This window comes from Arachis ipaensis, chromosome B7 (genome assembly GCF_059453495.1).
Source record: "Arachis ipaensis isolate K30076 ecotype BB chromosome B7, ASM5945349v1, whole genome shotgun sequence".
NCBI lineage: Eukaryota > Viridiplantae > Streptophyta > Magnoliopsida > Fabales > Fabaceae > Arachis > Arachis ipaensis.
In genome coordinates, this window is record NC_142442.1 from 2,079,099 (window position 1) to 2,102,642 (window position 23,544).

General features: G+C 33.7%; 5 protein-coding genes across 7 annotated transcripts; 3 read left to right on the top strand and 2 right to left on the bottom strand.

The window, feature by feature from the left end:
- Positions 1 to 237: 237 nt before the first annotated feature.
- On the top strand, positions 238 to 5,246 carry LOC107609257 (putative WRKY transcription factor 20). 2 transcript variants are annotated; one of them, XM_016311144.3, is made up of 6 exons: positions 238 to 698; positions 2,405 to 2,581; positions 2,890 to 3,424; positions 3,526 to 3,691; positions 3,775 to 3,933; positions 4,463 to 5,246. In XM_016311144.3, exons 1-6 carry the CDS (start codon positions 453 to 455, stop codon positions 4,962 to 4,964), a joined length of 1,785 nt encoding a protein of 594 aa, XP_016166630.2. In that variant the 5' UTR covers positions 238 to 452; the 3' UTR covers positions 4,965 to 5,246. The 2 variants fall into 2 exon arrangements, with proteins under 2 accessions (XP_016166630.2, XP_016166631.2); XM_016311145.3 differs by lacking the exon at positions 238 to 698 and adding an exon at positions 707 to 2,249.
- A 4,321-nt stretch (positions 5,247 to 9,567) lies between these two features.
- On the top strand, positions 9,568 to 12,446 carry LOC107609256 (uncharacterized). Its single transcript, XM_016311143.3, has 2 exons — positions 9,568 to 9,916; positions 10,083 to 12,446. The coding sequence occupies exons 1-2, from the start codon at positions 9,700 to 9,702 to the stop codon at positions 10,661 to 10,663; spliced, it is 798 nt and encodes a 265-aa protein (XP_016166629.1). The 5' UTR covers positions 9,568 to 9,699; the 3' UTR covers positions 10,664 to 12,446.
- Positions 10,607 to 13,102, bottom strand: LOC107609255 (scarecrow-like transcription factor PAT1). Of its 2 annotated transcripts, XM_016311140.3 has the most exons (2): positions 12,892 to 13,102; positions 10,607 to 12,445 (listed from the first exon to the last, which is right to left on the bottom strand). In XM_016311140.3, exon 2 carries the CDS (start codon positions 12,342 to 12,344, stop codon positions 10,854 to 10,856), a length of 1,491 nt encoding a protein of 496 aa, XP_016166626.1. In that variant the 5' UTR covers positions 12,345 to 12,445; positions 12,892 to 13,102; the 3' UTR covers positions 10,607 to 10,853. The 2 variants fall into 2 exon arrangements, with proteins under 2 accessions (XP_016166626.1, XP_016166628.1); XM_016311142.3 differs by lacking the exon at positions 12,892 to 13,102 and having other exon boundaries at positions 10,607 to 12,182.
- A 5,322-nt stretch (positions 13,103 to 18,424) lies between these two features.
- On the bottom strand, positions 18,425 to 19,589 carry LOC107608184 (uncharacterized). The gene is made up of 4 exons (XM_016310056.3): positions 19,231 to 19,589; positions 19,082 to 19,131; positions 18,795 to 18,876; positions 18,425 to 18,666 (listed from the first exon to the last, which is right to left on the bottom strand). Exons 1-4 carry the CDS (start codon positions 19,472 to 19,474, stop codon positions 18,620 to 18,622), a joined length of 423 nt encoding a protein of 140 aa, XP_016165542.1. The 5' UTR covers positions 19,475 to 19,589; the 3' UTR covers positions 18,425 to 18,619.
- A 670-nt stretch (positions 19,590 to 20,259) lies between these two features.
- On the top strand, positions 20,260 to 23,206 carry LOC107609765 (Mitochondrial transcription termination factor family protein). The gene is made up of 6 exons (XM_016311788.3): positions 20,260 to 20,730; positions 21,062 to 21,128; positions 21,204 to 21,319; positions 21,384 to 22,073; positions 22,254 to 22,786; positions 22,911 to 23,206. Exons 1-5 carry the CDS (start codon positions 20,419 to 20,421, stop codon positions 22,569 to 22,571), a joined length of 1,503 nt encoding a protein of 500 aa, XP_016167274.1. The 5' UTR covers positions 20,260 to 20,418; the 3' UTR covers positions 22,572 to 22,786; positions 22,911 to 23,206.
- Positions 23,207 to 23,544: the final 338 nt, after the last annotated feature.

The following is a 23,544-nucleotide window of genomic DNA, read 5'->3' on the forward strand; positions in this document are numbered from 1 at the left end:
ATTTCAAGTGCACTGAAAATACCAGTATTCTAATTATTTTAACCGTTGATCTAAATTATAAAAAATATATATAATATATATTAATTAAAATCAACGATTAAAATAAGCGGTGTACTTGAAATGTTTCCTATTTTATTTCCCACCTAAGAAGTAAGAAAAAAAAAAAAGCTTAGGAAGAAGAAGAAAAAGGGTTTAAAATGACAAGCCAATGACACAGAATGAAATGAAATGAAATGAATGAGAGATCCAAAGTTTTTACAAGTCAACTGAGTCCCACTCTCTCAGCATCTCTGACAGAACCTTCAATAATCTCAAAAAAATTAAAAAAATAAAACCACACCACCAATGACCCCAGAACAAGAACAACACAAAGAAATGCTCTTTGCAAATTGACCATTTTGCCCTTCCTTCCTCCTCGCTCCAATTACACTCCACTCTCTCACCATTCAGCAATGGACGCAGCTGCTACCATTACAGCCACCACCTCGAGCTCAGGCTCAGAGCACCATGCCCGGGTCCATGAAGATCCGAATCCAACCGGGTCGGGTTTGAATGCTGAAGCTTCTGTTGGTGGGGCAAGGTACAAGCTGATGTCGCCGGCGAAGCTTCCGATCTCTCGGTCGGCGTGCATAACCATACCTCCGGGGTTGAGTCCGACGTCGTTTTTGGAGTCTCCTGTGCTCCTTTCAAACATGAAGGCGTGAACTTTCTCTCTCTGCCTTTCTTGTTTCTTTTCTTTTTCCTCTCGTTTTGGTTCTTCTTCTACTTTGGCTTCAGATTAAAGTGTTTCTAGTTAGTTAGAGTGAAACTGTATGTTCAAAATGAAATTTTTTTCAATGGGTATTTGTGAATTCACTGGCAAAACATGTTTCTTAGTGACAGTAGCTTGCAAATTGAAGAACTTTGGTTTGCTAGAGTAAGAGGATATGCTCAAAATAGAACATTTTTACAATGGTATTCTAAAAAAGGAAAATGGGTGAGTAAATTCAATAAAAAAATGCGGTTTTTTTTTGTTTAATTGTAGTTGCTAAATTGATGTGTTCAAAATTAGTGAATTTTTCATTAGATACTTTGGTTTTGTTTTTTTTTTTTTTGTTGTTGTGTAAGTTGAAGGTGGTGCTTTTCACTTGACCCAGTGTGATTGGCACATCAAAAATTTGTTCTGTATGATTTTTTGTTTTCAGTTTCTCAGCAACCATAAAGAGCTTATCTGGGGTGGTCTCAAAAATCAAAATGCTTGTAATTATTGGAAGGGATTTTTTCTTTTCTTTTCTTTTTCTGAATGACTTTAACATGACGTGATCTGAATGCTACTGAGCTGAGCTGAAGCTGATGCTGTTTTTGGTTTTTCTATTTTTTTACCCCACAAAAAAATTAAAACTGGAAACTTTTTTATGTGCTTGTGTTCAATCTCGTGGCAAAATTGTTTCCTCTGATATGCTTTCTTTCCATGTTTGAATAGTTTGATCTTTTAATTTTTGTAGAATTTTTGGTATAAGGGCCACGTTAGGTTCAGATGCTTTTGCTCTTTGCAGGTTTGGCACTTGTGTATGTAATTTGATTGCTTTATGCTCAATGCAGTATTCTGTTGGAATATGACTTTAGTTGAGGATTGTTAGAGAGAGACCTTCTCCCATTTTTTATTTTATTTTTTCTTTTTAAAATTCTAATCTCAGTGTTGTTTCTTCACATAATGAATCTTCCTTTTTGTTGGTGCTTGCCCTTTTTGTTTGTTTTTTTATTTAACGGTATACCGGAGTGCGCTTAAAAAGCCCTTTTTTTTTTAATGAAAATTATTATTTTTTCTGTTTTTTGCTTCCTTCTTTGTCAATTAAATAAGTGGAACAAACGAATAAATTCATGGCCAAGTATTAGTGGATCCATATTATTTTTTGTGTGCTATGAGAATAGCATAACGAATGTCAGAAAGATTGTGGATCCCAGATATTTCTGAAAGGACTTTGATATTTTTTGGTTTTCTAGAAGTTAATACTCTGAATGGTCCTAAATTTTTTAGACTTTAGAATGATGTATGCAATATTCAAGTGGGAATGGCTTTTCCAAGTTGCAATTTTAATTGTTTATATAACTTCTGTTTGTGACTATAATGTAGTACTATGCTACCTTTAGTCATTGAGACTCTAAATATGCAACACTTAGTGTTATGATAAGGCAGAAAAATAGATGATTTTACTTATGAACTGATTTCATAGGTTGATTGATTGCAACCTGGGACATAGCGATCGCAGGTATTCGGAGAACTTGCCATTATTTTATCGTTTTTCGACACTCTTTTCGTGTTCTTACTCTTGAGAAACTTAGATTGGTGATTGTATAGTTTCGTCACTTTCGTGTATTCAGATTATAGTTTATTTATATGCTATTTTCTTTGGTTCGTTTGCAGGTGGAGCCTTCACCAACTACAGGTTCCCTTCCAAGGATTCATCAAACAGCACATGGTTCTATGGTTTCTGCTGCATCAACTGCATTTCCTATAACTTCTGTATGCTTCCATAATAATACCGTTGATGACAGAAAATTGAGCTTCTTTGAGTATAAACCGCCTGGTAGATCGAATATGGTAATAATATTAATTCATGTTAGTGACACTTTGTTGCATATAACTTCAAAGCAGATGGACACATGGAATGGACTTTGGTCTTCTTTCTCCTTGATTCGAACTTCCGGATTAAATTAACATCTAAGGATGACTAGTTAGATACATTGTTGATATCACTTTGTACACATGACTAAATCAATCCCTTTTTCGCTAGATTAAGTGTTAGGTAGACACAAATTTGATTGTTATGCTTGATGTTCTGATTAATGTTATCTTGAAGGTTACTTGCTGCTTAGTACTTATCGGATGCTATTTGCTTATATGTTAAGGTTCCTTCAGACTTCAACAACCATGAAAGTGAACAATCTTCTCGAATTGAAGGTCCAGGAAAAGCTCAACCATTTGCATCTTCACCATTAGCCGAAAGTGAGCCAGCGGACCCTTCTAATGAGTTAAGCCTGTCATCGCCTGTTCAAAAGATCAGTTCGGTTGAAGTTGATTTGGATGAGTTTAACCACAAAGGAAACACATCCACTGGGCTTCAGGCATCACATGTTGAAGTTAGAGGCAGTGGAGCTCCGATCGCACCCGAGAAGGCATCTGATGATGGATACAATTGGCGAAAATATGGACAGAAACTTGTCAAAGGGAGTGAATTTCCCCGCAGCTATTACAAATGCACACATCCTAACTGTGAAGTGAAGAAACTTTTTGAACGCTCTCATGATGGTCAAATCACTGAGATAATATACAAAGGAACACATGATCATCCTAAACCTCAACCAAGCCGCCGATACTCTGCTGGTACCGGTATGTCTGTGCAAGAAGAGAGATCTGATAAGGCTTCTTTGGCCGGCCAAGATGGTAATACCAGCCAGATATTTATCAATGATTTGTATTTTATTGTTACTTATTGCCAAGAAGTATAACCTCACTTTCTTTCTCTTCTAATTCTTGAATTCTAGACAGAGCATCCGGTATGTATGGTCGGGGATGTCAAGCAGCTGATCCCAACAGTACTCCAGAGCTATCTCCTCGGGCAACAAACGATGACAGTCCAGAGGGTGCTGGCTTTGTGTCAAATAGGACTAATGATGAGGTTGATGATGATGATCCCTTCTTGAAGAGAAGGTGTGATGGTTTATGCCGAAGCCCTGAAGTTTCTCCATTATGTGTGTTTACTTGCTGACCTTTTTTGTTTTTGGCTTGAGCAGAAGAATGGAACTTGGAAATGCTGACATCACTCCTGTTGTTAAGCCTATCCGGGAGCCACGGGTAGTTGTACAAACTCTTAGTGAGGTTGATATTTTGGATGATGGCTACCGCTGGCGAAAGTATGGACAGAAGGTGGTAAGAGGCAACCCAAATCCTAGGTATGTTAGAAGTAATAAATTCCAATTTAACTTATGTCCTACTTAATGTCATCGTTTAACCCTTTTCGCTATCTGTTGCTTTGATTATGATTTATGGCTGATATATATCTTCTGTTTTGGGGAACAAGATTTACTATTGATGTTAGTCAAGGTAGTAATCTACTTTCTGAAGTATCATGGCTTTTCTGGCTCATCAAATCAAGTCTGAAATAATTACAAAATCATACTAGGTTACATAAGGTTTATGTCAAGATGGTTTTCGCACTAGTACCGTGTTTGGTTTTCTAGGTCCGGTATATTGTCGCCGAAATACCGGCTCAAAGATGGCCTTGTTTTGCATGTTTAGGGTTCCCATCTTTTCTTGCATTCCAAGCAAAGTATGAACAAAAGCTATGGCAAACTTCAACTGAATAGCTTTGATTCAAACTTGAAAAGCATTTGTAGCAATACATATTTTCAGGTCTAAATGCGATATTTGTCTGCATAATTCTTGTTAATTAGGATACTTGCTTATTAAGTTATTATGCAGGAGTTATTACAAATGCACGAATGCCGGTTGCCCTGTAAGAAAACATGTGGAGAGGGCATCTCATGATCCAAAAGCTGTAATAACCACATACGAAGGTAAGCACAATCACGACGTACCGGCCGCAAGGAGTAGTAGCCACGACATGGCAGGACCGGCTGCAGCCGCGGCCGCGGCTGCAGCTGCAATGATTGGACATACAAGAATCAAGTTAGAAGAAAGCGATACGATTAGCCTCGACCTTGGTATGGGAATCAGCTCAGCAACTGAAAATAGATCAAAGGGCATTTCAGAATATGGTGAAAGTCAAAGTCAAATTCACACCAACAACAACAATTTCAAGTTTGTTCATACTTCCACTCCAGCTCCAGCAGCATACTTTGGTGTTCTAAATCACAGCTCAATTTCTTATGGTTCTAGAGAAAATAGGAATGATGCTCCATCTTTAAACCATTCCTCATATCCTTGCTCACAGAACATGGGAAGAATACTAACTGGTCCATGAAATTGTTAACACAAAAAAAAAAGATTATATTTATATATATTATATATATTGAATAAAATTGTGAGTAGTATTTCCTTCTTTTTTTTTAAATGGTAAAAGTCTCATTTTCTGTTAAGAAAATGCAGATAGTTCTTCCTATATATATATATATATATATCATCACTATTTAAGAGCTGATATATTCAGTAGTTTGTGTTTTGAATCTAAATAACTTTGTGTACAAGTTTATATGCAAATTATTCTGTAAAAAAATGAAGCTGATATGAAAGCTGCTATATCAAACTATGCATGCATGCCCCCATGATTTATGACCTGTTTGAATGCACGTGATGGACCATGAATTATATTTGTTAGGTTTGATATTCTCATAACTCACATTCAATAGCACAGTACTGCTTTGTACTATTTTGTATCTATTATTATCCCTGCATTAATGCTAGCTAAGGCCTAAGGTAAGTTATATAACCAATATAAGTGTGTAACATGTAAATAGCACACTTGAATTTTCACTTTTCAGAACAATTTGTTAGTATTTACCTAACCACAATTCAACTTTAATAAATTTTAAAATCAGTCACTAGTATAATTATCAAATTAGATTGCGTATATTACCAGGGGTGTCCATGGATCAGATCGTATCCGCAGATCCGCGGTAAATATCCGCATCCGATTCGAAAATTGCGGATACGATCCGATCCGCACCCTTTATGGATCGGATCGCGGATATCTGCTTTACATCCGCGTATCCGATCCGCGGATCCACAGATCCGCACTATAATAACTAAAAAATAAATAAATATATATATGTTTGGTATTATATTTACTTGTTTGTATGTTTTAGTGAGTAATTATTATTCATATATTGTATTATTTTATTTTTGTTATTCAGAGAGAGTTTGATTAAAAATATTTTAGGAATAAATAAGTTTAAAAGTATGAAAGAAATATTTTTGTCGAATTCTTTTACATAGAAATATGATTAAAAAAAGAAGGTTTAATTATGCGGATATATCCGATATCCGATCCGATCCGCAAATGTGCGGATCAGATCGGATCGGATCCGGCACTTTTCCGATCCGATGGAAATTGTGCGGATCGGATCGAATTTTCGGCCATATCCGATCCGATCCGATCCGCAGACACCCCTATATATTACATCTTTTAAATGTGATCCTTCTTTAAATTCTGCATTAACACAAATTAAATTGCGTATATTACATCTTTTAAATGTGATCTTTCTTCGAACTCTGCGTTAACACAAGATGCTTATATATCGAACTGCACTATTATTTTTTTTTTTTACCAAAGATAAGAGACTCTAACCCGCAACCTCTTAATTGAATATGGGAAGATTATGCCATTTGAGCTATTACTCATTGGCAACTGCACTATTATTTACTTAGTCTATCATGTGCATGAACATAACAATAATAATTGTAAGTTTTATCCACAAAATTGAAAACACTAAAGTCTAAAACCCCCTCATATTTTGGCAAAGGACATGATTGGTCCCTCCCTCTCTCTCAGTACTGTAGTTTTGGAAACCATTACTGCAGCATTGGCAACTGTGCTGAGCTTGCTGTTTCTAGAAATCTGACACAAGCAAAAATAAAGTAAAGATTTTTATTTTTTTTTTCTTTTGAATATATTCCTAGTACATTTACACCAGCATTAATCTAAGATCTTTCATATATTTAGTTCTAACATGTCAGGGAGTTGTTAATTTAATGTTATATATCTAGAGAATGTTTTATGAAATTCTTTAAAAGAGTCATAACATAAAGGTTAATACCGATTATTATCACTAATTAAACATGATTATATAATTAAATCTTAAAATAAATTTTATTTTATATATTTATATTCATAATTTCGTATCATATCTTATATATTAAACACAAATTAATGTGTGTTATTATAAAATTAAGAACATAATATATAAAGTCGTATTTAGTTGTTGTGAATGTCTTTTAGAGATATGGATAGAGTGACACATATTTAACGTTTAGCGTTTACTTTTTATTTGTTTAGTAAGACACAAATTAAAAAAAAATATGCTGACACATAAAATTATAAAAACACACAAATTATATATATTTAGCATTTTATTCAAAATTGAGAAGTAAATTATTATAATTTTATCCTATTAAAACTTTTAAAATTTCATATTTTACCTTTATCACTTTCATCATCAATAACTTGGAGTAAAATTGATTTTTAATGATAATTATGTTTATATTTTTAGTAATGATTTAACAATTAAATGAACTACATATGTTTGTATCTATGTATATATTTTTGGGACTAGATCTAGATGTACAAAATTTTCAAGAAAGAGACACAACACAAATCGCATGAAAGCCGTTAATGAGAAGAGAAAAAAGTGGGGAAGGGAAAAAGAAAAAGAGAGAAAAGTGGATGGTAAATAATGATGAGACTGGATAAGATTATGACACTTTTCCGGTGTATATATCATTACAATTTACAACACTGTGTAAGTGTAAAATGGTAATTTCAATTCCTATAGTCACGCCGAGCCTCTTCACATGCTGTTAGCCCCACACACTTTAAACCAAAATGTGCCAAATTTTAATAACTCTCTAAGATGCCATGAAGCACGGACACTTCATTGAATTACTGTATATAAAAAATAAAAAAAAAATTTAGATACATCTGAACACACTTAAATATCATTACGTGTCAGCGTGTTCAGTCTTATTTTTAATATATATTTTTAAAATAAATTTAAATATAATATATATTATTAATTATTAAAACAAAATATTTTAATATCAATAAAATATCAAAATATCATTACGATTTATCTAAAAGATACTTTATATTTTATATATATGCGTGTCTCTATGTCATGTAAAATTTTAAAATTTGCGTATCTGTCCCGTGTCGCGTGTCCGTGTCGCTGTCCATGCATCATAGAATATAGCTATAATTTATTAAAAAAAATTGGATTCTTTAAATTTCCTTTTCTAATTTATTGACTTGGGATATTAAGTATATTGTTTGATACATTTATGCATTTATTTATGTGATATGGTACTTTTGGATAAAAATTTAACAAAGAACTATTAGTTCTACAAGAATATATTTACCTTATATTCTATGAATATTTTTTTTTTCATAGTACTGTAGGAGTAATGTTAATGGTGCATCAATATGGATGGAAGATTGGATTCTGTTCTCTTTTTTTTCTTTGGAACCATTCTGACATGTTCACGTTGGCACTTTGATTGCACTGCAAGTAAAGTACAACTTTCTTAAATTTATTTGTTTTGTTTTGTTTTTGCTTTGGCCACTTCTTGCTCTATTCATGAACCTTCTTCTTTGGCTATGCTTTTATCTTTTTGTCATTGTATGTTAATGATTGTTACTTATCATCAACAATCACATTTAGTGCATTTAAGATTTGGTTATTATGCCAAATGCAAATAATGCTTCTTCCTTTTTGAGTAACACTCTTGTTTTATTTGCTGAACTTCACTAGGAGAGAATGTTTGTTGTAATGTTGGAATCTACACATTTTGAAAATAAATGTTGTGACAAGATAAACAAATAATAAAATGTGCATTCTAATATATATCTATAGTACAGTAACTACAATAATTATGATGTTTTAGAAAGTATTATTAAAATTAAAGTAATGTTTATTTTATTATTTAACAATATTTTTAAAAAAATGTTACTAAAAAAAGTGTTACTAAAATATATAAGAAATTATAACTTTAATTCTAACAACACTTGCATAATCACCGTAATTACCGTAAGCATATATATACTAAAATCCAGCATAATAAAATCCTCTAATGTCATCTTTTATTTGATAAAATTTTAGAAATAGTATTATCTAGATAGATTTATTATTTGTGCTATTTTTTTTCTTCCTTTTATCCTCTTTTACTAAGTGCACATAGATATACTAATTATTTTTGGGATGATTACTCACACAAAAATATTTAGAGAAAGTTTAGAGGTCAGCATTTTTATTAAAATTTAGTCAGCACTTAGCCAGTAAAAAAAAATGAGTAATTCTCCACCATTAGATGAGTCAGCACTTAGCCAGTAAAAAAAATGAGTAATTCTCCACCATTAGATGAGATCTCACACAATTAAAAATATTATTGATAGCTAATTAATGGCTACAATTCACAAAATCTACTGGCCCTAACACTCTTCATATTTTTATGTAAAAATAATAACTCGAATATAAACAAGTGTTATATTAAGTAATTTAGTCAAATATATCGGTATATCTATTATTTTCTGATTATTATCTTTACATGATGATATTTTATGGTGAGTACAAACAACAAAACCAAATAAAAAAAGTTGATATATTTTGTATGGTTTTGATTATAACTTTGACTTTTCAGAAATGATGAAATTTAGTGAGGAAACTTTGACTGAACAGGTGAAGTTGATATTTGTAGTTGTAAAATTTCATTAGCTAGGCATGTGATATTGTTGTAACTAGATTTTACTCAAGGACAAAAAAGAAGAACCTGTGGCCCCAAAATAATAATAATAAAAAAAAAAAGAAGAAAGAGTCATAAATGAATAAAGACAGTTAGTATTCAATCTCAAAACTTTTGCAACAATTCTAGACTTAACACATACACATCTCTCTCTCATTCATTTTGGAATAACCATAATCTTGTATGCACTTCTTTTTTTGTTCACAACACAAAGTTGTTTAGTACTACTAACATATCTGAGAGAGATGCAAGCTTTGTGGGTTTCTTTGAAGGATAATGTTAAATGTGGAAGCAAGCTTAGTGATGTGATAAGGCAGCCACCAAAATGTGGCAAAGGAAGCTTCTGTGTTTCTGAGAAAGAGAAGAAAATCAATGGAGACAAAGACCATAATGACCCTCCATTGGAAACTCCACCTAGCATTGTTCTATCAAGGCCAAATAACACTCTTGCTAGGCTTCATGGTAAAATCAATTTCCTTCATAACTCATCAACAATGCATAGACATGCTTCAAATTTCTTGAGCATAGTACTAATTAACTAATTAGTTAGAGTAATGCATAGACATGCTTCAAATTTCTTGAATACTTAGTACTAATTAGTTATTTGTGATTATGGAAATTGTGATAGAGCTTAGTGTTGGAGATCCTTCAAGGAAAATTGTTGAGATGATATTTCAGAAGGCTTGGATGAACACATCAAAACCACTGAGGAAGATTAAGACAGTTCTAAGAGTTAGCTACTCAGAGCAAGTTCTAGAAAGGTTTGAGAAGTACAGAGAAAATGTGAAGAAGAACGCGGACGAGCAGCATCCGAGGAGCACAGTGGATGGCAATGAATTGTTGAGATTCTATGCCACAACAGTGAGGTGTTTCCAAGGGAAAGCTGTGAAGAAAGTTCATGATTTGTGTAAAGATCTTTCATGTTGTCTTTGCCAAACAATTCAGTTCAACTTCAACACAGAACATGCCAAGATTCAATTGAATAATGACATTGGAAAGGAGCAAACAGTTGCCACTACAAGAGTTAGGATTGTGAAAAGAGCTGCAATTGTTTGCAGGATAATTGCTGGAACTTCAATGAATGAAGTTGATGGTGAATTTGAAGGGCCTGTCTCAAATGGTTTGGGAGAAATTCAATTTAGCTTAGAAAAATTTGTAGTGAAAAATCCAAGTTCTATACTTCCTTGCTTTGTAATCATTTTTAGCTAACATACATACATGTTCTGTAGTAATATATTGTCACCATTCTTTCTAGGGTAAATTACATTGACCTCTCTTGAGATTTTCTGAAATTGAATGTACTTTTTAACAGAACATGGTAATTTGACTATGAAACATGGGATTCTAGAGAAGGAGAGATTATCATACATAAACTAACTATGAATCTATGATTGAATTTTCATCTCCAAGCACAAGAGACAACAAGAGATTGATTTTTCCAACCAAGAAGTAAAGCACCATCTCTCTCTTCTAGAGTGTATTGTCCAGGGTAGCTTTCTTGAAGCTGCCTAATCAAAGAATTAACATAAGAACTCAAAGGATATGGTGCAAATCCGGCCCTTTCGAAGCGCAATCTCCACTTCTTCAGAGCCTCGTGGCGTTCGACTCTTTCTGCACCTTCACATGCTATCAGATTAACAACTTCTCTAGCAAGGCAATGCTGTTCCACATTGATCCTCTCTTTGTGATCTCTTGGAAGAGCTGCGTCGATTGATTCGAAAACAGCCAAGTAGTAGTTCATTGTTTCCACAAAACGTGGGAAGAAAGGAAGATTACTTGTGTTACAATCTTGCTCAACCAAGGTAACCACCTTAGGTGACAAGAACTTTGCCAGTCTTAACAACCGGTTGCGATGATTTATCCGGCTATCCACGCTTTCATCCGGTAAATGGTGAAGCATCATGGCAAAATTCACAGCAATGGACTCACCAGGCCTAATGTCAAGATCATCAAGCTTCACCTCAGAAGGGGAAACTTCTAGAGCATGAAATTCAAATTGAACCTTACATGAATTCGCAATTCTTGATAACCTTTCTCCAACTATGTTAAGTCCTCCTCCTCTGGCAAAAGCAGAGGTAGAGTCATCAAAACATGTTATTCTGATCTTTGGTGATCCATTAGGCCTTGCAGCAAGTGCTTTTATGAGACTTATCCACTGAACTCCTTGGTTAATCTGAAAATCAATTATGTGAACTTCATTTTCATCCTTCATTGCTTCGGCTATCGATCCATTCGCAGAAAGATATCCGAATTTGAGGTATGGACAGATCTCATAAAGCATATGCATATAAGAAAGGAGTTCATTGCCAGTAGGTTCCTTGCATCTCAAGGCATTGTAGATTGTGCTTCCTGAAGTGGCTAGCCTTGCAACAAGTGCCTCCAACATGTATGCTCCTAATCTTTGGACTGGATCCCCAGAAATCGACACCATTTTTTGCAGCTCAGAAATCAGCCATTCAGTTGTCTCCATGTCATTCTCTGACATTGCTTTTGCACAAGCACAAAGCATCTCTTTCAAATCGCCTCGCGATATCACCTCCATCATTTTCCTCCACCTCAAGAATGAGTCACATTCTTGTGGAATCATAGCAGCACCATATGTGTTTAGAATATCTGCATCAGATCCTAGCATAGCACTTTCCAGTTCCCTTATCTTGTTGCTCAAGTCATTTTGATCATGTGTCAAGCAAGATTCATTGTCATGTTCGATGCGGTCTTGCTTCAACATTGGAGTAATCTCAGGTGAGAAACTAAGAGAAGATGGGGAGTTTTGGTTAGTAGAAAAAGATTCAAGGGTGCAATAGTGTTCTGAATTATGAAGTAAAGGGTAATTATTGTTTAGGTTCTCACTTTGAAGGAAGTAACAAGAATAGGACATGTTTGTTTGCATTCAAAAGGTAACAAGTTCTTTTGAATATATGCAAACAACACCAGAATGATTTTACTAATTCCCAAATTACAAATTTGAATGTTGTTCACATTTGAGATTTTCTGCAGAAAAAGATGACAAAAAAATGCAGTATTTCAGTGTTGATGGAACAATAATCACAACCAAATAATGCATTAAACATTTTCCTAATCTATTTTCAAACCACACATGAATTAAATATTAACTATGAATCTCTCTAATACTAAAAGCATAATCATTAGTAATTACTATTCAACTTGAACTAATGATTCTTAATTACATCATGTTCTATGCTACTACTAAATGATTCAAAGTTCAAACTGAGAACTTTGACTCATTTAACTAAAAAGAGCCATTTAGTTTTAAAAACCAGAAAAGAAAAATTGTAAACAAGAAAAGGGATGAAAAATTTTCATTCATCAGCAACAAGTTTTGACACAATAATTAGCATAGAAAGATGCAGCTTCATCTTTGACTTAAGAACAAGAACACAAGAGTTAAGACTTCAAACAATTTCAGAGAAACTCACCAGAGATATGGAGAGAAAGTGTGTATTGAACTTTGAACTTCGATGCCAAGACAACAAATAATGAATACTTAATTTCTATGAAGTTTTTTTTTCTTTCTTTTCTTTTTCTTCTTTTTTTGGGTTCAAGGTGGTGGTTGAGAATTTGGTCTAATTCCTCTGAAATAAATGCGTATATTTGTTGATATTTTATAGAGACGCGTAGCTAAGAAACGAAGATTTTTCTTGTCCTTTTCTATATTATATAATCTTCAATCATGTTTATAATATGTTTATACTTTATACAAAATATTACAAATGTTATTATTTAATTTCCTCTCCTTTATGCTGTCTTATCTTAACCATGACGTCACTTTCGCTTAACATTATTTTAAAATACTTATTCTATACAGAAGATTATATGTTTTAACTAATTATTAAAATGCATTCTTCCACGTTTCTAATGACCGATTGGAATATTCATTGTGTAAAATAATTAAAAAAAAAGATAATAGTAAAGTTGTTGTTGATTATTAAAATATTAATACGGATGCACCCTGAGTGAAATCAAATTAATAATTAAAAATAGTTAGATGATAATTTAGTTAAATTTATTAAATTATTTAATATTTTTAAATATTAATTTTATATAAAAACAATTATAAGCGAATTTTTAAAGTGAGAAACCAAAAAAAAAAGGTATGCTGGTAAAGATTGTTGTAACTGGTAACCTTTTACCAGCGTGTGGAATCATAGGATACTGGTCAACACGGTTTCTTTGACTTCACACTTGTGTTACTACTTACTACTCTATTCTCATTAAATTTCTCATAACCCTACTCATTACCATTATTTCTATTTCTATATTCCTCATAACACGTGCATTTGTCCATAATTATAACTTATATATATAATAATCACTATATATCTTAAGAACTTTTAGAACATTATTAAATATAGATATAACGAAAATACTTTATGTATACAAAACATTAATTATAGAATCAATTATTATGTATTATATACAACGACAACAACAAAGCCTTGTCCCACTAAATGGGGTCGCTACATAAATTAAACAATGTTATTATGCTCTATTATGTATCATGTTAATAGAAGGACCGTTTACATGTAAATCTCGTTTGACCACCTCATGGATGATCTTCTTAGGTCTTCCTCTATCTTTCGCCCCTTATCCATCTTCCAACTCATCCACCCTCCTAACTGGATGTTCTATCGGTCTTCTTCTCACATGTCCAAACCACCTGAGACGCGATTCAACCATCTTTTTCACAATGGGTGCTACTCCAACTCTCTCTCTTATATCTTCGTTCCTTATTTTATCCAATCGCGTATGTCCACTCATCCATCTCAACATCTTCATCCCTGCCATACTCAGCTTATACTCGTGCTCCCCTTTAGCCGCCCAACACTCCGTACCATAAAGTATAGCCGGTCTTATAGCGGTGCGATATAATTTACCTTTAAGTTTTAAAAGCACTTTTTTGTCACATATAAAACCAGATGCACTCCGTCATTTTGACCAACCTGCTTGGATCCTATGATTTACATCATGTTCAATCTCTCCATTATCCTGTATGATGCATCCAATATACTTAAAACTTTTAACTTTTCGTAGGATGTTTTCTCCAATCTTCACCTCTATATTAGGGTTTTCCCTTCTCAGACTGAACTTACATTCCATATATTCTGTCTTGCTACGACTTATGCGCAAACCATAAACTTCTAGAACTTCTCTCCATAACTCCAACTTTTTATTTAGGTCTTCCCTTGACTCTCCCATAAGGACGATATCATCGGCAAAAAGTATGCATCATGGCACAGGCTCTTGGATGTGCTCTGTGAATACTTCCAAGACTAACGTGAAAATGTATGGACTTAAGGATGATCCTTGGTGTAATCCTATACCAATAGAAAATTTCTCTGTCACACCACCTTGAGTCTTCACACTAGTTGTGGCCCCATCATACATATCTATAATTGCACGAATATATGCGATCCTTACTCTCCTCTTTTCTAAAACCTTCCATAAGACCTCCCTTGGTACTCTATCATACGCTTTTTCCAAATCAATAAACACCATATGTAGATCTCTTTTATTACTACGATACCTCTCCATCATCCTTCTTAATAGGTATATCGCTTCAGTGGTAGATCTACCTGACATAAATCCAAATTGGTTATCTGTTACTTGTATCTCTTTTCTCAACCTCCGTTCTATCACCATTTCCCATAACTTCATGGTGTGACTCATAAGCTTGATCCCTCTATAGTTTTTGCAACTTTATATATCTCCCTTATTCTTGTAGATAGATACCAAGGTGCTCTTTCTCCACTAATCAGGCATCTTCTTTGACCTTAAAATCTCATTAAAAAGCTTGGTTAATCAGTTGATGCCTTTTTCTCCAAGACCCTTCTAAACCTCAATCGGAATATTATTAGGTCCTACTGCCCTGCCATTTTTCATCTGCTTTAGAGCCTCTTTTACCTCGAAGTCTCGAATCATTTGATAGTAGTCAAAGTTTTGATCTTCTTCCCTTATGCATAACCGACCAAGGTTCAGAAGATTCTTCTGTCCCTCATTAAATAACTCGTAGAAGTAGCTCTTCCACCTTTCATTAATCTTCTCCTCTTGAGCCAACACCTCTCCATCCTTATCCTTTATGCACTTAACCTGATCAAAATCTCTCGTTCTTCTTTCACGGCTCTTTGTGATTCTATATATACCTTTTTCTCCTTCTTTCGTGTCCAAAGACTGGTAGAGACCCTCATATGCTCTTGTTCTTGCTTCACTTACAGCCACTTTTGTCTCTTTTTTAGCCGCCTTATATTTTTTTCAATTATATGCGTTGCGGCATAAAGACCACTCTTTAAAGCACTCCCTTTTTTATCTTTATCTTTTCTTGTACACTCGCATTCCACCACCAGGACTCCTTGTCTCTTGGTCCTATTCCTTTAGATTCACCAAAGCTTTCTTTTGCTATTCTTCTAATAACTTCTGCCATCTCCCTCCACATCTCTTCCGCGCTTCTATTCCCATCCCACTTTGCCTCTTCTCCTACACGTCTTAGGAAGTTTCTTTGTTCTTCACCTTTCATCCGCCACCACCTCATTCTTGGGTTCTTCGTATGATGTCTTTTCCTCAACTTTTGCTCAACGCAAAAATCCATGACGAGCACCCTATGTTGTGTTGTCAAACTCTCTCCCAAGATAATTTTACATTAATGCAAAATTTTCGGTCGACTATTCTCAACAAGAAGAAGTCGATTTGAGAGCTTGTCATGCCACTCTTATAGATTATAAGATGTTCGTCTCTCTTTTTAAAACATGTATTTGCGATGAGAAGATCAAAGGTTGAGAAAAAGTCCAAAATAGTTTTACCCTCAATATTGATCACCCCGAAACCATGGCCTCTGTGAATACTCCCATATCCAGTCACTTCTCTCCTAACACGGCCATTTAAATCTCCTCCTAAGAAAATCTTATCTCCCAAAGGTATGTCTTGAACCAAACTCTCTAGATCCTCCCAAAACCTTATCTTGTGTTGTTCATCCGAACCCACTTGCAGTGCATAGGCGCTAATCACATGGAAAACACCTCCCTCCACCGCAAGTTTGATAGAGATGATCCGATCTCCCACCCTCTTGACATCCACTACGTCCTTCTTCCACTGCTTATCCACAATTATTCCAACCCCATTCCTATTCTTCACCTTTCCTGTATACCAAAGTTTGAAACCAGAAGTATCCAACTCCCTAGCCTTCGCACCAACCCACTTTGTTTCTTATAGGCACATAATGTTAATCTTCCTCCTTGTCATGGTGTCCACCACCTCCATGGACTTTCCTGTTAGAGTGCCTATGTTCCATGTCCCAAATCTCAACCTTCTGTCGCTCCGACCTTTACCTTTTACTATGTGAACTAGTTTATTTACCCTCGTCTGTTCACGAAAATGCGAGAACCCTTGCTCATTTAACACTACATCCGGGCATCCATGCAGCGGTTCTTGCTCATTTGACACCATACTCGAGCCATACAGCGCGTTGCTTACGGGCAACGACCTAGCTTTAGCGCAATAATGTCTTTGATTCATGTCATGGGGATTCGATTATATTTTTATGTTAGTTGTCGAAGATCTAACACAACCCTCCTCCTTTATCCGGGTTTAAAACTGGCTATGTACCGCAAGTGTAACATAGGCGGAATTTATTATGTATTTTTATATATTTATACATATTAATTTATATATTTTTTAATTAAATAATTAATTAATAAAATAATTAAATTTATAATAAATGAACAATAAAAGATATTTAATTACAATAGTATAATATTTTTTATTAAATAACAAATACACATTCTTATACACAATAACTAATTAATAACTTATTTTTAGCGAATAGGCAACATGATTGTAAATATAAATGAATATATTTCAATATATTTCGATACTATTTCCTTGTACTACACATATATTTCTTCAAATATTCAAAGTGGCAAATGTGTTAAAATAATTGTCAACTAGCTATAACTCAAATAACTCAAATGACATATTCTTTTTATATCATTTAAAAGTTTGAGATTCCAATCTCACACATAATTTTAGAAAAAAAATATGTTAAAATAATTATTAATCAATTATTGTGTAGAATTTGACATAATCAAGTGCGTCACTTTTGGCCTGTCAACCACAGCTACATTTCTTGACAAAAAATGAATTGACTTTTGTACTATGTTTCCAACTAGGAAGGCAAAGTGTTTGTAGTGTTTTTTGAGCGTTGAAATCCTTGCAAATCTGATTGTAGAAGTTGAGTCCAACTTAAACTCAGAATTCTTCTTCTTTTCTGTTTTAATTTGTTTTCACCTCCTCCATGTGTTGTACGTGTACTCATTGGAATTTTCTGAATTTTTGACCATCCGTGTTAAAAGTTAAAACTCCTAGTTCATTTCAATTTCTAATGTGAGTAATACATTCTAATATCTAATTCCAAAAATAAAGAGGGTAACAAGGTCTAATTAAAAAAGAAGTAAGATACACGAATTCTAACCCAAATAAAAAAATAAATTTAATTTTGATGTACTAATAATATAAAGTAGTTTTAGTGTTTTACCATGTATTCAATTAAGTAATATCACATCAATAAAAATAACTACGTTTCACATTAATTGCGCGAATGGTCATTCAACATAACGAATATAAAATATTTTACATGCATCAAAATTAAACTCATAAAAAATAGGATGAGTTTTATAATTTGAGAATTCTATCATAATTAAAAATATTAAAATCTTAATTTGTAAAAAAAAGAGAAATAAAATTATTTTGTAATATATTAAATTAAAGGAAAATGCTAATACTTTCTATAGAAAGTAAGAAGTGCACTAAGCTTTGAATTTTAAAATTTAAATTATGAATTCTAAATTTTAAATTTTAAATTATAAATTTTTAAATTCTAAATACTAAAACTTACTTTAAATTTAAACCATTGATTTAAAATATAATAAATAAAAAACTAAAATTTATTTAAGTGACAAGTAGAGTGATACTCTTTAGTCCTTACTTAATAAGAAACGTTTAAGAATAAACGAATTAAAAGTGATATTAAGTTAAACATACATCAAAACAATCAACCTAAACCAAGATTATATTTGATTGGATGACAAATGAATATGTTCTGTAACAAGGTTGTGATTGTTGAAGTTTTGTTATGTGCAATGTATCACAAGGCATCTAACCAGAAAAGAATCTCTTCCATGACTGCCAAGGAAGAAATCCACCTACATTAGACAGAATATGAAGTTTCCTAATTAGATAGAGAATCAACAAATCAGAGAAAATCACAAAATCTTTAGTGGCAATAGTAAATGAGCAAGTTTTAAAATTGAAGTATGAAATTTTGACATACCACATTCAGGGCAACGAAAATACTTCTTGTCCCTGAAAACAATCCCTGATCCTCCACATTCCTCACATTTCCTCTGTGCTATCTGCAATAAAAATCCAAAACTCATGAATCAAGAATTTTTTCTAAAAACAAGAGAGGTGAAAACTCGCATGCAACTGTTTTCATGTGAAATTAATGATTGAGAATCATTAGATAGTTTAATATGTTTAACTAAATTATCATCTAATAGTTCTTAACTATCAATATTACGTGAAGACAAATGAATCAAAATCAAAAGGTTCCCTTACAATCCTTTTGCTGAACTCTATCCCTGCCACCACAAAAGGTGTAATCCCAGCTGCAAAAATATAATCAACACATAGAAAATAGTAAATTTTGGAAAATAACTTTTTTCTAAAAGCCTTATAGCTTTCTATTATTGAATAGAATAATATACCTATAGTTCCAACTATGATTTGCCATGTGATTTCAACTGGAGCAGGGTCAAGAACAGTGGTTACATCATTGATAGCCGAGACCCTTGTTGATGTTCTTCTTGTTTCTGCAATCTTAGCTGAAAAAGTGGAGCTTCTTCTGACACAAAGAGGAACTGTTGCATGTCTTGGCGGAGAACAAGAAATGGGTGTGAGTCTGGTCGGAGTTGCTAAGGAAAGCAGAGAAGAAGCAAGTGCAGATTCCATGGTTGGCAACGGGCCAGCCCGGTCCGGTTCACAGATCTACGGCTAAGCCGTTAATATAATAATAATATTGAAAATGAAGAAGGCTACGTGGGCTTTCTCTGATCCATTGGCTGCTTCTGTGATTCACGTTCTCGATAAGGTTCTACTAATAAATTTACCACTCAAAAAAAAAATTACCACTTAATAACCAACTTAGGTCAGGCAATTAGCTCAAATAACTAACTATTTGTTCATTCAGTCACTTAAATAAATATTAAAAGTTTAAAATTTAAACAAATAATACTTAATTAAGTAAATAAGTGAGTAAATTATTTGATAGTCTAAATTAGTTATTAAGAATTTCAGATTGCACTTTGTAGCAACTTTGACGATGATTTATTAATAGAATAAGTTGTAGACTTGTAGTAAAAAGTATTAATTTAAATAGCATGACAAAATACTATTGCAAATAATTTTTAGATTTAATTATTCTGTTGGTTTCTATAATTTTATAAAATTTTTAATTAGGTCTCTATATTTTTTTTATTTAATTAGATTTTTGTATTATTTTTTTTTCAATTAGGTCTCTTTTGATAGTAATTAGCTTAATTGTATAAGAACCTAACTAAAAAAATTGGTGCAGAGATTCAGATAAAAGAAAAAAAATAACTAAAAAAAATTGGTGCCGCGACCCAATTAAAAAAAATATAGAAATTTAATTAAAAATTTTGTAAAACTATAAGGACCAACAAAGTAATTAAACCAAATTTTTATTCATAAAAATATTTGGATAAGTTGACTAAGTTAAATAAAAAAATTATTCACATTAATCATTAAATTAAATTTGCTCTATTGGTGAAAGAAGAAGGAGAAGAAGAAATGGATAAACCTCTGAAGTTTCAACTGAAACATCGTTAAGAGATTCTACCCTCAGTAGGGTTTTGGAGAATATTCTCTCTCTACAAATGGTTTCCATATTCTCTCTCTATCCCTGCAATCCCCTCCTCTATTCTTCTTCTTCTTCCTTTCGGAACTTTGTTGAATGGCATTTCAATCCGAGTTCGAGTTCGAATTCGAATTCTGCGTCTTCATCCATTGACGGAAGAGGAGGTGGTGGCGGTGGCAGCAAGGTGCTGCTTGTGATTGCTGCGGCGCATTCCAATCCAAACATTCTCAAGACCAACCGCAAGTCTAAGTACGGTTACCCTCTCTCTACCTACGATTCCGACGACGACGACGAGGACGACGACGACGAGGACGGTGATTGGCTCTCTGATGTGAGTTTCATTTGTTCCTCCTTAGCTCAATTTCATGTTCATATTTATTTGTTTCGGTTTTAATTTTCAGAAAGAAAACAAATTTTGAAATTTTTATTGTTCATTGTTTAAGGTGTTAATGTGTTGTTATGAGTAAACTTTGTTGGCAATTAATCCAATTTTTCATTGGCGAGGGACGATGAAGCTCTCATTTCCGGTATTCATAACATTTCGATTTGGAAAATTTGGTTTTGCGCAACTGGAAAATGACGTCGGTGTTCTTCTAATCTTGTTGATGCTTTTGGGGATTTGTTTTTGTAATCTTATTCTTGTTTGTGCAATGCGTTCTTAGGAAGAATTTGCTGAGCCTGCTCGCTTGGACACTAATGGCAAGAGATCTAAGTTGCATGCAAGTAAAGGTATGCTTGAAAGAGTTTTGCTGACTAGTTTTAAGAGGAAAGTTGAATGTTGTATAATCTTGTTTGTTTGTGCAGGAAAAGAAAGACAAAATGAAAAGGAATGGGGTGTAAGAGATTTTGATAATGAACCAAGCACTAGAATTCGCGGAAGCGAGGGAGTGGCATCTTTACGGCGAAACTACAATGGAAAGGTACCAAATGGTGTTACAGTAAGCTGTTCAGTTTTAAAAGGTTTAACTTGCATTTTGATTGCAGCTTGATAAGAACTTAAAGGAGAAGAAATATCCACGGCTGTCGGAAGAGATTATCTTGGATTCGAAATGGTTACCGCTTCTTGATTACTTAAGCACCTTTGGAATCAAGGAGTCACACTTCGTCCAGATGTATCAGAGGCACATGCCGTCACTTCAAATCAATGTATGCTCTGCACAGGAGAGGTTAGATTACTTAATGAGTGTCGGTGTCAAACATAGAGATGTTAGAAGAATCCTTGTGAGGCAGCCTCAGATTCTGGGGTATACGGTGGAGAACAATTTGAAGTCTCATGTTGCTTTCTTGGCAGGCTTGGGAATACCAAGTTCCAGGATAGGGCAAATCATTGCCGTCGCTCCATCGCTTTTTTCTTATAGTGTTGAAAATTCATTAAAACCGACAGTAAGATATTTAGTTGAGGAAGTTGGAATCAAGGAAAGAGACTTGGGTAAGGTCATTCAGCTAAGCCCACAAATTCTTGTCCAGCGCATTGACGTTTCATGGAATACTCGATACATGTTTCTAACCAAAGAGTTGGGAGCACCCAAAGATAGCATAGTGAAGATGGTGACGAAACATCCTCAGCTTCTCCACTACAGCATAGATGATGGATTACTTCCAAGGATAAACTTCCTAAGAAGCATAGGAATGAAAAATTCAGACATCTTGAAAGTATTGACTAGTCTTACACAGGTAATTTTTCATTTCTTTTGTACTTTCATTATTGATAAATGAAAAATATTCTGTTTTATTGTTCCAAATTTCCTTTCTCCCGCTCCATTGTATTATATTCTGTCCTATGTAATTTTTTACTTAACTATTGAATTGATCCTTAAGAATCGTCTTTATCGTTAGTTACTACTGAACCTGCAGGTGCTATCTCTGTCCCTAGAGGACAATCTGAAGCCCAAGTATTTGTACTTGGTAAATGAACTCAACAATGAGGTGCAATCCTTGACCAAATACCCAATGTACCTTAGCTTGTCTTTGGACCAAAGAATCCGTCCTCGTCATAGGTTCTTGGTTTCCTTGAAGAAAGCTCCGAAAGGACCCTTTCCACTTGGATCTCTTGTTCCAACTGATGAATGCTTTTGTCAACAGTGGGCTGGAACTAGTTTGGATAAATATTTGGCATTTCGTCAAAGATTATTAGTCAGAAGGTTTGCCGAGAAATTCGAAAGAAAAATGTGATATACCAGGATCAATTTTGTGTTAATATACTTGCAATCAGTACTGAAGGAAGAACAATCTCTAGAAATCTAACATCGAGTAACATGTTGCTATATTTTTTTTCGGCATTATGGCTGAAGCATGATCCTTTGAGTTCCTTCATTATTCTCGGGTTGTTTATGAAGCATTTTGATATGAAAAGACAGAACACATCATAGTGCAGTCTGCACCGTAAGGTGAGCTTCTTTAGCATTTTGATGATTAACACATTCAATATGCTGTTAGCTTCTTTAGTGGTTTGATTTTCATGATTAGGAATATACATTCAATATGCTGTTAGTAACCCCTAATTTGTTGCAGGTTGTGGACAATATTGCAAACTTACACTGGTATAAATTATAGAAGGAGGCGGCATCAAGTTAAATTTACAGCTTACATATTCTGTCATAAGGATTTATTTCTGCTTTGGTGTTTTTGCTGCTTTATTTATTTATTTAGTTTTTCTTCAAATCAATATTACTTTATTTGTTACACGTTTCACCATCACCATTCGGTTACAAACTTGAAAATAACATGTTACTATGAAGGCAATCTCATCATGGATACATGCTAAAATATCATGTTCAATCTCTTCTGAGATACTTGTATTACAGCAATCCTACACCTTTTTTTTATTTCTCTTTTTTCTTTTGATCAAAATCCACAAGTCTTCGTCTGGTGTAGACAGTAATAAGAATTCGAAAATCGAAATTTTATATTAAATTACATAAGACACTAATTTGAAAATTCATTGGTTCTATGATAATAAATTGTTAAAAGGATTATTTAAATTCCTGAGTTTCACTAAAATAACCAGATTGATGTTTACCAAACAATGCTGTTAATTCAATCTTTACAAAAAATTCTTTGCAAAAGTTTCTTCCTTGCTCGTGCAGAAGCAGAATGCACTAATCATTTCCTCGAATATAAAACCAACATGAATTTGGTGAAACGG

Excerpts from the sequence above, each read along its gene's own strand:
- LOC107609256 (XM_016311143.3), top strand. The coding sequence starts at position 9,700 with ATGCAAGCTTTGTGGGTTTCTTTGAAGGATAATGTTAAATGTGGAAGC. Across the intron at positions 9,917-10,082 it reads CACTCTTGCTAGGCTTCATG|AGCTTAGTGTTGGAGATCCT; the intron begins GTAAAATCAATT and ends AAATTGTGATAG.
- LOC107609765 (XM_016311788.3), top strand. The coding sequence starts at position 20,419 with ATGGTTTCCATATTCTCTCTCTATCCCTGCAATCCCCTCCTCTATTCT. Across the intron at positions 20,731-21,061 it reads ACGGTGATTGGCTCTCTGAT|GAAGAATTTGCTGAGCCTGC; the intron begins GTGAGTTTCATT and ends ATGCGTTCTTAG. Across the intron at positions 21,320-21,383 it reads GGCGAAACTACAATGGAAAG|CTTGATAAGAACTTAAAGGA; the intron begins GTACCAAATGGT and ends TTTTGATTGCAG.
- LOC107608184 (XM_016310056.3), bottom strand. The coding sequence starts at position 19,474 with ATGGAATCTGCACTTGCTTCTTCTCTGCTTTCCTTAGCAACTCCGACC. Across the intron at positions 19,132-19,230 it reads AATCATAGTTGGAACTATAG|CTGGGATTACACCTTTTGTG; the intron begins GTATATTATTCT and ends ATATTTTTGCAG. Across the intron at positions 18,877-19,081 it reads TAGAGTTCAGCAAAAGGATT|ATAGCACAGAGGAAATGTGA; the intron begins GTAAGGGAACCT and ends TTTTTATTGCAG.
- LOC107609257 (XM_016311144.3), top strand. The coding sequence starts at position 453 with ATGGACGCAGCTGCTACCATTACAGCCACCACCTCGAGCTCAGGCTCA. Across the intron at positions 3,692-3,774 it reads GATCCCTTCTTGAAGAGAAG|AAGAATGGAACTTGGAAATG; the intron begins GTGTGATGGTTT and ends TGGCTTGAGCAG. Across the intron at positions 3,934-4,462 it reads AGAGGCAACCCAAATCCTAG|GAGTTATTACAAATGCACGA; the intron begins GTATGTTAGAAG and ends GTTATTATGCAG.
- LOC107609255 (XM_016311140.3), bottom strand. The coding sequence starts at position 12,344 with ATGCAAACAAACATGTCCTATTCTTGTTACTTCCTTCAAAGTGAGAAC.